This window comes from Girardinichthys multiradiatus, chromosome 22, assembly GCF_021462225.1.
Source record: "Girardinichthys multiradiatus isolate DD_20200921_A chromosome 22, DD_fGirMul_XY1, whole genome shotgun sequence".
Lineage (NCBI taxonomy): Eukaryota > Metazoa > Chordata > Actinopteri > Cyprinodontiformes > Goodeidae > Girardinichthys > Girardinichthys multiradiatus.
The window spans coordinates 20,898,290-20,913,911 of NC_061814.1; the positions used below are offsets into that span (position 1 = coordinate 20,898,290).

Below are 15,622 nucleotides of genomic sequence, written 5' to 3' on the forward strand. Positions count from 1 at the left end.
ATTTTGACATTTCCTTCTCCCCAGTCTTCCTCCAGACTCTGGCACCTTGATTTCCGAATGATATGCAGAATTTGCTTTCATCCGAAAAAAGTACTTTGGACCACTGAGCAACAGTCCAGTGCTGCTTCTCTGTAGCCCAGGTCAGGCGCTTCTGCCGCTGTTTCTGGTTCAAAAGTGGCTTGACCTGGGGAATGCGGCACCTGTAGCCCATTTCCTGCACACGCCTGTGCACGGTGGCTCTGGATGTTTCTACTCCAGACTCAGTCCACTGCTCCCGCAGGTCCCCCAAGGTCTGGAATCGCCCCTTCTCCACAATCTTCCTCAGGGTCTGGTCACCTCTTCTCGTTGTGCAGCGTTTTCTGCCACACTTTTTCCTTCCCACAGACTTCCCACTGAGGTGCCTTGATACAGCACTCTGGGAACAGCCTATTCGTTCAGAAATTTCTTTCTGTGTCTTACCCTCTTGCTTGAGGGTGTCAATAGTGGCCTTCTGGACAGCAGTCAGGTCGGCAGTCTTACCCATGATTGGGGTTTGGAGTGATGAACCAGGCTGGGAGTTTTAAAGGCCTCAGGAATCTTTTGCAGGTGTTTAGAGTTAACTCGTTGATTCAGATGATTAGGTTCATAGCTCGTTTAGAGACCCTTTTAATGATATGCTAATTTTGTGAGATAGGAATTTTGGGTTTTCATGAGCTGTATGCCAAAATCATCTGTATTAAGACAATAAAAGACCTGAAATATTTCAGTTAGTGTGCAATGAATCTAAAATATGTGAATGTTAAATTTTCATCATGACATTATGGAAAATAATAAACTTTATCACAATATGCTAATTTTTTGAGAAGGACCTGTAGGTGTTTACAGCCAACTTCCTTACCGTCCTTATGAAGGGTGTCAAAGGCTGTCTACTGGACAATACAGGCCAATACATTTCTGTATTTAAAAATCCTTATTTTTAAATTACTGTTAAGTAATAATTAATACAAATCTGGGGAAGAAAATTTTGGGCTTTCAATCGGTGTAATTCATAATCATCAAAATGAAATATATCACTCTATAATGAAAAAATATGACTTTAAATTTTATAATGAAGTTATTGCGATGCACCTGAATAATATAGACCTTGATTGCAAGCTTAAAGAACACAACATTAGCATGTCTTCGTGTTTAAAGGTTTTATTAAGATTCTAGGAATAGTTTCCAGGAGTTGTAACAAATTGTTAGCAGGGGGACCAGCAGCACGTAATTTCCACAAAAATCACCTTGGACGGCTGAGTAAGCATAAGAAAAACATTCTGGGTTGTGCCTCCATATAATTCTGACATTTGCTTTAGTGCATTTTTTGCAGTTACCCAAACATGCTGGACAGGGGAAGAATCTCCAACAAGGTGTTGGACAATTCCCATGTTAAGACACAAATTGGTGGTGATTTACTTAGGATAAATGTTCATATTGAAATATCTGTTTTTGGTTTCTATTAAACAAATCAGCAGTGCAATTCTGTATTAAATATAGCTCAAATTTCAGTGGAAAGTCTTTATATGTCAAGAAATTCAACTTTTTCTTCATCTGCTACAGTACAAAAAAGATACAGTATTAAACACTGAAGTATAAACCAATATTCTGTAGTTTGCTGTTCATGCTACCAACATTATTACTTTTATTAGACTCGTCAATCCAAAGTACATTACAATATTAGAAAGGCTACATTCAAGACGCATGCACCATAGCTTTTCAAGTCAAATTACAATCATTTTACTGCTGATTATTAGTAGCTGATTCTACTACCGAAGCAAGTACAAATCCCCGTATTTTGAGTTGGAACGGATGGAAAAAAAAAATGTACTTAACCCGACCAACATCACACATATGATCAAACCAGGTATTATTGCTTGAGCTTTGTGCTTGGACAAGTGCTAGATTAGCTTATTACTGACTAAACTCATTGAATTTGCACACAGTGTAAAAGCATTTTAAACACTGAGTAATGCGTTTAACTCGAAGCAAAGTAAATGCTTCTGTGGGGAATTTTCTGCCAAGTAAGACCAGCAAACTTTTTAAAACAGTGATCAAAAGTTTGCCATTCAAGCACAACTCAAGTACAATTAAATATATCAAAAATAAATAGAATCATGCAAAATATATTAGGGTAACAAAGGTGGAACGACATGCCATCTGTTTTGATTGGACTGGTGTTAAAGAGGAGGGACACCACATTAAATCAGTGATTGATTTGTGGGTCCTAAAGCAGAACGGACTTGTGGAGCATAATTGGAATGCAAACTATATTTTAGCCCTTGTAGGCTTGTACCTTGACAAGAAGTGCTGTCTGAATGTGTTATCAAGTGAAAAAAGGGCATTTTTACAAGGCATATGTTTCCAATGGTAAGCTCCTTGCTGGTTGTGTGTATGTGTAAAAATGGGATTTGCTGGTTTTCTAATGATCGGCTTTATTAAAGCAGAATTTTCCCTTCAATGTTTGACACTGGCTAAATAACTGGTCCTCCACAGGATCGATTTTTTAAAGAATTATAGTTCATTTGAACTGACAAAAGGTAAAGGGGACGGTGATTTGATATTAGTTATAGATTACCAACGATTTATTGTTGTAATAGTGTGCCAGAGACAGAGAGAAGGCTGCTGGCATCTGAAGGGACAGATCTGAACTGAAGGCTGGTTCTAGGAGGGCTATGTTTGATTTTTCATGTGGGAGGCTGGTTCTTTTGAAGACAGCAGAGGGAGAATGGAGCTGTAGGCTGGTACTTTGAATGGAGAAAGCCAAAGATTGCAGCTTCAGCATAGGTATAGGCTGGTTCTTTAAGCAGAGAAGGCCAGCTTCAGACTGCAGGTGGAGTACCCCTCGTCACTGGCTGAGCTCTGCCGGCTGCTGTGGTCATCCAGGTCGCTTGCACCACTGGTGCTAACACTGTCCATTTCTCCATGGGAGAACTCAGTGCTTTCCACGTCCACTTCAATTTCCTCTGCATACATAAAAAAAAAAAAAAAAATCAAATCAATTTGCAATTAACTGTTGAAAAATTTTAGTAAAGGGTTTTTATTGCAAAACTGACCTCTGTCAGACTCCGAGCGATCAGAGTCCATGCGGGAGCCAAAGCTGTCTGTGCGGACCCTCTCCCTTTCACCATGAGACTGCAACAGAGCCAGCTGCCTCTGCAGGTGCCTCTGTTCCCTTTCTAATGTCTCCAGTTGATGCTGACTCCTTCGGTCCATTTCTTCAAGTTTCTTCAGAAAAATAAAAGGAACATGCATTCCTATTAAATCTCTTGTAATTGTGCCGAAATGTAAAGAAAATGCTTGCAATCTGTGTAAATCAACTGTGGAACATTTTATAGATGTTCCATGTAGTTAAACAGAAATGCAAATTCTCAGGGATCTATGTATGTAGTTGCTGCTGTCAAATATAGTGTGTGCTTTTCTGATGAATATTTAGTTGCTGGCTTGGGTTTAGCTGAACACCTGGTGCCTATGAGGTTCAAAGTGTGCACAGTTGGAAAATAAAAGGAAAATGTTACCTGGTTTTCAAATATTTTTTATTTATTAAAAAAATATATATGTTTGAAATTAGCTCCATCCATCTGGTCCCTGCCACAGCATGATGCTGTCACCACCATGTTTTATGGTGGGAGTGTGTTCAGGGGGGTGTGCAGTGTTTTCCAACTCACTTTGTATTTTGCATGTAGACTGCCTATTTCAATTTTGGTCTTATTTGACAAGTATAAAGGGTATGAACACTTTTGCACTGCGGTATAGAAAAGCTGTTTTCAAAGTTGGGGTGAAGACCCTACTGGAGTTTGCCAATCAAGTGTGGGATCTTCAGAGATCATGGTAAAGTGTATTTGGCCTGTAAATGTTATAGGTGAGAAAAAGCAGCATCTAAAAATAGATCAAATCAAAATATCTGCTGGTGATGCTGTGTGTTTTCATTGTTGAAATGCTTCTACAATCAACAAATGGCTGAGGTCATGTGGGTCAGAAGCTGAGAGGTTTGAGAAACACAGGTAGCAAATGTCAATACATTATTAAAATAGAAATGTAAGTGGAAGTAGAAGTGGAAAGTAATTTTCTGGGAGCGATAGCAAAGATGATGATTGCAAAGTGAATAAAGAATTTTATGGAACATTAGAAGCAACAAAGTAAAAGTGGACAGTAAGAAGAAAAACCTTCAGTAAAGGTGCAGGACATCCATTGTTTTTAGTAATCAACAAATTAACTGATTATCTATTTTAACATGGAACGATTTACAGCTCTGCAAAGTCTAAGCTAGAGCTGTTTTTTTAATACTTTTATAGAAACACAGCAAACCTCCGCCTTGGTTAGTCATTAAAATCTTCTCCGGTAAATGTCTGATCCTTGTTTTGTTTTACTTTTAATGTTGCTGCCAGGAGGGCGGGCAGACAGTTGATCACCACAAATTATTGTCTCATTATCTGTGCAAACTGTTGTCATGCCAACAGCCTAATTCGTATAATTTAAAAATAAAAACCTTTCTGCTGAAGAAAAAGATTCTCACAGCATGATGCTGCCACCATTATGTTGCAGTGTGGGGATGGTGTGTTCAAATGATGAGTTTTTGAATGCAGCATTTTTGCATGCAGGCTAAAAGATTATTGATTCTGGTGTCATATGAGTGCCTTCGTCCACATATTTGGATTTCTTCTCGCCACTCTTCTAGGAAAGACAAATTTGTGTCCTGTCAACAGGCTCTCACCTTACCTGTGGAAACAAAGGTGGTTATACAAAGTTTTGACTCAGGGGCACACTTTTTTAGATCTGAAATTTATAGATGAAATCATTTGTTTTTAGAGAGCTCTCCAAGCAAGGGAGAACAGCTTTAATCACTGATTTTTGCTAAAGGGATCCTGATTTTGGTTTGCTTTGTTTTTCTAAAGCTTAAGGCCCTATGCCAGCTGCACTTGCTCCACCCTTAAAATACGTGACCTCTTGTTCCAAACATAGAAAGAGAACAGTAACTTTTAAAAAGCCTCTGTTCTTGGACTTCAAACACACAAGTCCAAAGTCAATATTACCAGCTTTCTCATTTATAACATCTCCAGGTGATAAACTCTCATAGGCTGCTGCCAGGATAGCTTTTTATATGGCATCCCAAAGACATCAACTATTACTTTGACTCAACTCCAAAAATGATTTGACAAACGCAAGCTGTGTTAAATGGTGGGTGCTTTGTTTTATTTAATCCCACTGTCCGAATCATGTAGCTCAGACACTGTGGTCCTCTCAGCCAACCTGTCTTTAGCAACCTGAGCAGGTGTGGGCTAAAAGATCTAATGAAAGACAGGTAAGGCAAGAAATCGTTCAGGTGAAAGCTCCAAAATAAAATGAAGTTTAAATTGTTGCCTTAAATGTCACTTAGTAACTAGACTCAATCTGTGGATCTAAATCTCAGTAGTGATTTTCAGAGAATATCAGTGGACAAACAGCATCTCAAAGACCGAGGAAGTCAGCAGACAGGTCAGGGAGAATGCTGTGGAGAAGTTCAAACAATATCCCAAATTTTAAATATCCCAAGGAGCACAGTTCATCCATCATCTTAACATGGTAAGAATACGTCACAGCTGCAAAACTACCAATGCAAGGCTGCACACCTAAACTGACAGGCCAGGCAGGAGACTTTAATCAGTGAAGTAGCCAAGAGGCCGGTGGTAACTCTGGAGGAGCTCCATACCTCTCAAAAAAGTTCCACTTTTATCATCAGTCCACAGAATATTTCCCTATGTGTTTTGGCGGACGTTGGGATGTTTTCTAGTCTATGTGAAATGCCTCCTGGTGTCCTGTCCGGCAGAGTAGCACTCTGCCAACAATTGTTGTCTGAGTGCCAACGAGAAGCCTAACAGATTTACTTTCTGAGCATTACGGCTAACGCTATAATGTTCCACTTGATATTTCTAAAAGAAACTTTATTAGAAACTGCTTTGAGATTATTTCAATTGCAGAATGGAGGAGAGAAAGAAGAATGACGAGGACACAAGATAACACCCTAGAAGATTGCTTCTACACCAGAAACGCATACCAGCAGCAATTTTACTGAAAAGTGCATGTTACTAATGAATACAAGATGTATTTACTGGCAAATGCAGCTCAATATAGAACATCTGTGTATCTGTTAACACCTGAATCCAAACACCTGTGAGTGTGCTTGTTTATTTAAGAGTTCTTCATAAAAATATGCAAGCGCGAGTGTGAGGAGCCACAGGCCTGCCCCCCTTGGCCCGAGACAGATATGGAGGAGATCTGAGCCACAGACATCCAAAGACCCCCTCTAGAGCATCGCAACCCTGTGAGGACCACCGTCAGGACCCCCAGAGAAGAGCACGGTGGGAGCCACCGTGCAGAAGCAACGAGCACACAGGCCCCGCCGGCAGCCGTCTATGCCAGAGAAGATCCAGCCATGAACCCAGAGACCCGAGACCCCGGGGCACACAACCCTCAGCAGAGGCCAGACAGAGCCAGGAGGCTGAAGCCCTGGCAAGTAGCCACCGGGAGTGAGCCAGCCCACACCAAAGCACCCAGCCCCAGACACCGAGAGCCACCAATACACCAGCAGGCAGAGACACCAACCTCCGACAGGGAGTGTGGAGGGGAGAGAGAGCAGCCCCAGACCCAACCTGGTGCAAAAACAGGCACAAACAGTCTCAATCACACATTCCCACCCTCATGTGTACACACTCCCCATACATACTCTATACTCCCAGGTCCAGGTATCCATACCCCAGAGGGGCAACCAATCCCCAGACTCAGGACGTGGTCCCCTTCATTCTAGGGTGGAGACAGGCAGACCGCCCCAGCACCAGTCAAGATGAGTGCCGGCGCCGCCCGAACCTGAAGGACCCAGACCCCCCCAGCTCTGAGCCTAGCCCCCAATGACCCCCGTCCCCATCTGGAGACGGAGCCACGAGCAAAAGAGGGGTCCACCTGGTCCAAACAATCTGATGTTCTTTTTGATCAGCAGTGGTTTTCGAACTGGATCTCTCCCATGGATGCGATTTTTCTCAAACACTGAACCGAGGCAAGTGAGGCCTGCATTGCTATGTTCTGGGTCCTTTAGTGACCTCCTGGGCGAGACTTTGATGGGCACTTGAAGTAATTTTAGAAGGTCAGCTACTTGTGGGAAGGTAATCCACTGATCAATGTTTTCTCCATTTGTGGATAATGGCTCTCACTGTGGCTCACTGAAAAATGGTTTGCCAGTTACCTTGGTTCTCATTTGTTCTATAAAATCTGGTATGTTTTGTTGCATTCTGAGATCTTTTAGCTTCATGTTGATCTGACAGTAATCAGGCCTTGGTGTGACTAGTGAAATAGAGCGTTGCTGTCCAGAAAATGTGGTTTGTGACAATAATATTTTCACATTGGGTTAGGTTGGTTTGGAAAGATTTGCCCTTAATAAATGAAATCATCATTTACAAACTGCTTTTTGTATTTACTCTGGCTATCTTTGTCTGATATTAAATTGTGTAAGGTAATCTGATATTTGACCCCTTTTCACAGCACTGTGTGTGACTGAGGTTTTCCTAAAATAATATATACTGACTATTAATTTGTTTTGAAATTGAAATAAAAACTAAGCTGCCCTCACAAGAAGTATTTTAAAAATTTTACTTTCACCGTCCCAACTCCCACAACAGCTCCACAGCTCTTAGACTACCACACCTTGATGTGTGCTTTGGCCTTGTTGAGAAGTCCCAGTGTGGTGTGCCGGCTGCAGTCTGGTCCCAGAGGGATGAGTGACTTCAACCTCTCCAAACACAGGCGGAGATGTGCTCGCCTGTGGGAGGAGACATCGTTCAGGTAATTTATCTGCAGGGACTAAACACGGGTACATTATATTCCCCACACTGAACTTGACCAAAAAAGCTTTTAAAAATTCTTAGATCATCTATTATTCTGTTTGTGATCCATAGAGGCCTCTGCGGTCTAAGTGAGAACAATAACTGACAAAGGACTTTCAGTATGCCTACATATAATGGAGTAAAATGTGGGTCAAATCATGATGTCATATCTGCATTGGCCTCCATTTTGTGAATTACAATAATCTCTTGTGAACCTTCCTTTTGGTTGTGCCCTTTTATTTTGAAAGGATAGTTTTCACATATGCATGGCAGGTGATTTAAAGTTAGAATAAATGTTTACTACCATTCCCTAGTTCCTTGTTTAAAGCAGAAACAGCCACATTGAGAACCAAAAACAAACGGCAGTCAGCTTTCACAGCTGGGAATCTTTCAGGAAGGAACGCTGTTGTCTGGAAACAGATGCTTCCCGTTTGCTGATTGGGGAAATGTCTGCACGTCCTCAAGGAACAGTGTTGCTATACTGTGGCTATGTTTTATTTGCCTTGCAAAATGCACACTGATGTCTGGTAAAATACAGAAATGACAAAGAGGTTGATTATTAAACTTCCCTTAAGGTGCTGTGATAAGCTCATTTACAGTCCTACAGTACATCTTTTTTATCATTATATGATTAATGTATTTTCAATTTCGAAGGTAAGTTGTGGGTTTGTGCAGCTGGAGCTCCATTATGAAACTTGAAACTGGTGAACTCAATTCTTGTTTTGCTTTATTCCTCTTTTTATTACGTTTTATACTCAATTACAGGGGTTGGACAATGAAACTGAAACACCTGTCATTTTAGTGAGGGAGGTTTCATGGCTAAATTGGACCAGCCTGGTAGCCAGTCTTCATTGATTGCACATTGCACCAGTAAGAGCAGAGTGTGAAGGTTCAATCAGCAGGGTAAGAGCACAGTTTTGCTCAAAATATTGAAATGCACACAACATTATGGGTGACATACCAGAGTTCAAAAGAGGACAAATTGTTGGTGCACGTCTTGCTGGTGCATCTGTGACCAAGACAGCAAGTCTTTGTGATGTATCAAGAGCCACGATATCCAGGGTAATGTCAGCATACCACCAAGAAGGACGAACCGTATCCAACACGGTTAACTGTGGACGCAAGAAGAAGCTGTCTGAAAGGGATGTTCGGGTGCTAACCCGGATTGTATCCAAAAAACATAAAACCACGGCTGCCCAAATCACGGCAGAATTAAATGTGCACCTCAACTCTCCTGTTTCCACCAGAACTGTCCGTCAGGAGCTCCACAGGGTCAATATACACGGCCGGGCTGCTATAGCCAAACCTTTGGTCACTCATGCCAATGCCAAACGTCGGTTTCAATGGTGCAAGGAGTGCAAATCTTGGGCTGTGGACAATGTTAAACATGTATTGTTCTCTGATGAGTCCACCTTTACTGTTTTCCCCACATCTGGGAGAGTTACGGTGTGGAGAAGCCCCAAAGAAGCGTACCACCCAGACTGTTGCATGCCCAGAGTGAAGCATGGGGGTGGATCAGTGATGGTTTGGGCTGCCATATCATGGCATTCCCTTGGCCCAATACTTGTGCTAGATGGGCGTGTCACTGCCAAGGACTACCAAACCATTCTTGAGGACCATGTGGATCCAATGGTTCAAACATTGTATCCTGAAGGCGGTGCCGTGTATCAGGATGACAATGCAGCAATACACACAGCAAGACTGGTGAAAGATTGGTTTGATGAACATGAAAGTGAAGTTGAACATCTCCCATGGCCTGCACAGTCACCAGATCTAAATATTATTGAGCCACTTTGGGGTGTTTTGGAGGAGCGAGTCAGGAAACGTTTTCCTCCACCAGTATCACGTAGTGACCTGGCCACTATCCTGCAAGAACAATGGCTTAAAATCCCTCTGACCACTGTGCAGGACTTGTATCTGTCATTCCCAAGACGAATTGATGCTGTATTGGCCGCAAATGGAGGCCCTACACCATACTAATAAATTACTGTGGTCTAAAACCAGGTGTTTCAGTTTCATTGTCTAACCCCTGTACATGCACAATTGTTAAGGATAGTCTCTTAGAATATTGCCATACAAAGCATGAACATGCATTGAAAGGACCTCCTCAGTCCTGCTTCACTCACCTGTTCTTTTCCAGTTCATTATGTGCTGATCTGTTGAAAAAAATTAGAACATTTACTGTCAAATATTTTATCAACAGAAAAAACCAGATCCACAACAGCATAGCATACTGTGTCCAAACACAGAACCTAACAGGCTGACGCTATTGCTGTATTTCAGTCATTAACAGAGGTAATATGACATAATGAGTAATGTGGAACAGCAATAACCTACCTGTTGTGCATATTGTCCACTTTCCTGTTCTTGAACTTACGATGTTTCTGTTGATGTGCAATCTGCGTTTCAGGGTATGCCGAAGCATAACCATGCTCACATTCTAATGAAGACAAAAAAAATAAAAAAATAGATGAAGGGAATTACTATTTTGTTTTATTGAATTTGTTGCCGACACAAGAGAGGCTAGATTTACTTGATAAAATGATCCAGTCTGACCTAAATTTTACAGTATAAATTGCAACAGATTCATATATTGAAACAAAACAGAGAATCAACATTTTCCTCTTTGTTTGTCTGTTTCCATAATTACAGAAACAGACAAACAAAGAGGAAAATGTTGATTCTCTGTTTCCAGAGCCAGCCCAAAGTTGTTTTGGGCCCTAAACAGGATCTAATTTGGGGACCTTCCAACTATAATTGCTCACCACAGCTCCCAGCTAATCTTTTTTAGATCAGCCATGTGTTTATGTTTGTTGATTATACGTCTAACATTTGAATACTGTTTACAACTATAAATAAAGATTTTCTTTCTCAGTTAAGTTGATTGTGGTTAAGCAGAGAATGAAAGTTATTAAACAGAATCCTCCTTTGCTATGAGTGATGACCAGCAAATTTGCAAACCTGACCTCTGTGACAATTCTAGTGCTCTTTGGGGCCCCTGTAACAGCAATAATAAATAATTCAATCACATGGCAACAACTCAATGCATTTAGGTATCTAGATGTGGTAAAGATGCCTTGCTGAGGTTAAAACGGAGCATCGGAATTGGGCAGAAACAGGATTTGCCAGATAGGCTGGTCTACAAAATGCTGGGCTAGACAGATTTCTCCCAGGTAGAGAAAAATCTGAAAAAGAGAAAATACACGGCAATTCTCTGCACTTATGCAATAGAAAGGCAAAAGTAGCACAAATAACCAGTTGTAACAGCTAAAGTATGCGGGATACCATCTCTGAAAGTGCAACATATTGAACCTTAAACATTGGGGACCCGTGGACAGGCCCACAGATGTCCAAAGCATTATGAAGTGGATTGTTTTGACATCTGAATGTTACACTTTATTTTTAAAATGTTAAAAGTTACTTTTACAGAGAAACCAGGTTTTTGCCTGTGCTCCAAATGGTTATTTTGGGGCAAATGTTAAGGGGTTAGAGCAGATGGACTTTAGCAGGGGAACACCAGCTGTCAGCTAAGAGCAGGAAACTGATGTCACAGTTCACACAGAATCACTAAAATTTCACAACAACAGACTAGAAAACGTTGGCCTAGTCCACTGATAAGTCTCTGTTACAACAGTAGCATTCAAATGAAAGTCAAAATTTGGCAACAACAGGAAAACATGCATCGGCCCTGCCTTATATCAACGGTTCAGGCCGGTGGTGATAGCATTATGATATTGGGGTATTTTGTTGGAGTACGTCTGGCCCCTTACTACCAACTGTGCATCATTTAAATGCCACAGCCTGCCTTAGAATTGCTGCTTACCATGTCAATCTCTTTATGGCAACAGTATACTCATCTTCTGATGGCTATTTCCAGTAGAATAATGCATCATAGTGTCACGAATCTCATATCATCTAAATCTGATTTCCTGAACATAATAATTAGTTCACCCTACTCTAATGGCCTCCAAAGTCACCAGATCTCAAACCAACAGGGCACATCTGGGATGTAGTAGAACAGGAGATTTGCATTATGGATGTGCAACCAACAAATCTGCAGCAACTCCACAATGCTTTTATGTCAGAATGGACCAAAATGTGCCACAAAGAATTAAGGCTAAAAAGGGTCCAACCCAGAGCCAGCAAAGTGTACCTAATAAAGTGGGCGGTGAGAGTATATTTAATCAATAATTTACAATAGGCCATGTCGAATGGAAAAAGCTTGTGAAATTATTCATTTATCAGTGTTTTCCGATATCCTACTTTACTTTAACAGTAGTAACAATGTTGGTTTATATGACGTTTTCCTACAGTTCCCATGAAGCATCTTTCTCAGTAACATAAGACGTCAGAAATAAAGCCTGTCTGTGATTGGTCGTTTGCTTTGAACCAGGGGCTGGGGACATGGTTTCCGACCAATAGTGACTTTGTAATTTGTTCCATGTGCAAACCATGTGAACAACACATACAAGGAAGCAGCAGCTTTCAGAGAACAGGGCAGCAGGACTCAGAATTTGGACATTTTAGAGGAAACCAAATCCGAATTGGAGTCTTAATTAGTAGAAAAAGGCAGTGAATGAGGTGTTTTCTGAGTGAATGTGTATGCTTACAGGGAATAGTTTCGAGATAGGTTCTGTTAAATTCAAAATTAAAAAAAGGTTGGTGTAGAAATCTGCAGCCACAAATAGGCTATTATAATGTGGGCTCAAGTGCATATGGAAGGCTCTTTAAAACTGTGCATATGATTTAAAAAAAACGTGTCAGTTTTAACAGCAGCGGAATAGCCGCAAGCTACTGCATCTGATAAACCAATTATTCTCCATTTTACAAATTCAATGCATTTTCTAACTTATAGCTAAATGATCCCGTTTTGAGTGTGTCGGCCTTAAAAGAGGACAGTTTAATAAGGAGACGCAGGTGGAATATCGCAGGCGCTGCTGGGGCCAGCGGAGCATCTGTCCGCTGCGCGTCTTTTGTCGCCCTCCCTCTCTATTGTTGTCTGCTCGGCGCATTAAATGTCCCGTTTGTTTACTTACTTCCGTTGCTCTTCTCAGTGCTTTCAATGTAACTGGCCGCCTCCAGCAGCACCTGCACGTTCCGCATGAAAGTGCCGAGCTGGTCCATTGCGGAACATTTGGAGTAGAAAGCGTCGCTGAAAGAACAGCCGGACATCTCTCCTAATGTCTCCTGCTGCTCCTTGGACGCGTCAGACTCCGACAGGACCTCTTCGCTTCTCAGCTCGCTGCTGTGCTGCCGAATGTACTTTACCATTTCCTCTCCCTTATGTTTTTACGTATGGCTTTTTTTTTTAAATTTATTGTAGAAGAGGGCTTGCGCAGAAATTTGCTCCTCTTGTCCTGTTAGTGTGTTCTCCGTGCGGATGACTGAAATGAACTAGGCTGGATGGAATTGCAGTCCTTAGCCTTAGCCACTTGCCCTACTTGGTGGATAATCCCTCCCACTAACGCATGCACTTTGCATTCATTGTCAACTGTTCCATAATAAATCCTCATTATCAATACTGCAGGAGAGTGGCAAAAAATAAAGGCTGCTTCAGCTTGCAGCAAAGCCACTTTATTTTCTCAGACAAAATATTTTGTGCACACTAATTTATTGATATTTGGAAACAATGTGGTGGCCACAGTATTAGTTCGATTTGCATATCATCTACAACCATTACAGCCAGTATAGAGGCACACTGTGTTAAAAGACACTGCCATTTGTTCTCACTGTCTGACTTTAATTCAGACGAAACCGTTTTACCACAGTCATCTATTTGCTAAATGCCAGAACAATGAGCAAAATTATTTTTTGGATAATTTATATTTTTTTACTTTCTTCAAATTCCTGAAACAGTTCATTCGTTTTTTTGATATCATTTCTTTTTAAACCATATAACTTGGCTTAAACATCTTGGGTATCCTTCCACAAGCTTCTCACAGTAGTTTGCTTGAATTTTAGCCTATTCCTCGTGACAGAACTAGTGTTACTGAGTCAGGTTTTCAGGCTACCTTGCTCACACACACCTTGTCAGCTCTGGCCACAAATCTTCTGTAAAACTTTGATCAGGGTTTTTGTGATGGCCATTTCAAACCATGGACTGGCGATCTGTCCAGGGTGTACCCCGCCTCTCGCCCATAGACTGCTGGAGATAGGCACCAGCTCCCCCGCGACCCACTATGGAATAAGCGGTAGAAAATGACTGACTGACTGACATTTCAAACCATTGACTTTGTTGTCTTTAAACCACTTTGTAACTACTTGGGCGATATGCTTAGAGCTTTTTCCGTTTGGAAGACCTTTGTGTGCCTAAGCTATAACTTCTTGGCTGATCTCTTGACATGTTTCCACATAATGTTCTTTCTTCATTATGCCGTCTATTTGGTGAAGTGCACCTGTTCTTATTGAAGGAAAATGCCCATGATGCTTCTAATCACATATTTAACATTTGGGATGTTGTTGTCAGGCCCACAATATTTTTTTCCTTCAATGTTATGATGGTCATTATGGCAAAACACTTAAATATCAGTTTTATCAGGCCACATGAACTGTTTCCAGACGTCAAGGTATTTGTCCCTGAGTCCATTTACAAACTGTAATCTGTCTTTTTTATGTCACTTTTAGAATAATGACTTCTTACTCTCTTAGTGGCCTTTTAGCCCAAATGACATGTTTCTCTGCAGTCTGGACACCTTCTTACCAGCTTCAGCTTCACAAGATCTTTTGCTTTTGTTCTTGGGTTGATACACACATTTCACACCAAATTGTTTAAATGCATGGTAATCTTATTTGTAAACTTTTGAAATTAAGGAAAGGCAAAACATATATATTTAATAAAAATCCAAAAGTTTATTTTAGACCAGAAGTTTACCAGATTTATAGTCGCATATATATCAAACTCTACGTTTTATTAAAAGGATGTTTGTTAATTTGAAACTACCTTCTTATATTTGTAGCATCTTTTCTAGAAAAGCCTTCACCCCTACAAAAAAGATTAAGAATCAAACTATTGCAGTGTTTGTGCTACACCTGAATGTGGGGTTTGTAAAGCAGTCATCAACATACGTGAGAAACAAAGGAGGAGGTCTGTACCCAAATCTGGCCTGAGGTATGAGTGAACAATGTGACCGCTTAGGGCCCCTCTGGCCCACAGGAGCACTTGATTTCAGGTAGGACAGATTTGCAAATGCACCAGTTGTTGTTAGCCCCTTACACATAATAAGGAAAACCTTGATATTGTGAAAGTAACTTCAGAGACAGTTCAAATGCTGCCTCCTTGCAAAGGACATAGGTGGAAGTGTGCCCCCAAATGACATTCAACCTTGGGCCTCATACAGTCCTGGGGCAACACTGTTTGTGACATCATTTTCAAATAGCTGCTTATTGGTTCTGGGCAGAAAAAAAAAATCCAACACATTTAAAAACCTCACAGGGATGCAGTATTAGGGTACTCTTTGGAAAACTATACAATACAGTGTTTGCACAACATCCAAGCAACTATTTTGGTGCCCCCCGAAGTCTACTGCCTAACAAGTCATTGCTAATATCTAGCCCAGAAATATTTAAGAAACTAGGAAGATATAGTAGTTACATTTAATTTCTTCACTTCCTGGTATATTTCTTGTCTAGTATTCTAAAATGAAATGCATACTTTCTCAGATTCAAACCTGACATATTTGAATAATTCAAAACAATTTTCTAGTCTTTACAGGTCTCAAAAAATTTGAATATTGTGAAAAAGGTTTAATATTTTT

General features: G+C 40.9%; 1 protein-coding gene across 1 annotated transcript; it reads right to left on the reverse strand.

Annotated features, from left to right (window-relative positions):
- Positions 1–1,160: 1,160 nt before the first annotated feature.
- Positions 1,161–13,311, reverse strand: LOC124858675 (max-interacting protein 1-like). The gene is made up of 6 exons (XM_047350807.1): positions 12,905–13,311; positions 10,206–10,308; positions 9,995–10,024; positions 7,690–7,804; positions 3,072–3,243; positions 1,161–2,981 (listed from the first exon to the last, which is right to left on the reverse strand). Exons 1-6 carry the CDS (start codon positions 13,137–13,139, stop codon positions 2,818–2,820), a joined length of 819 nt encoding a protein of 272 aa, XP_047206763.1. The 5' UTR covers positions 13,140–13,311; the 3' UTR covers positions 1,161–2,817.
- Positions 13,312–15,622: the final 2,311 nt, after the last annotated feature.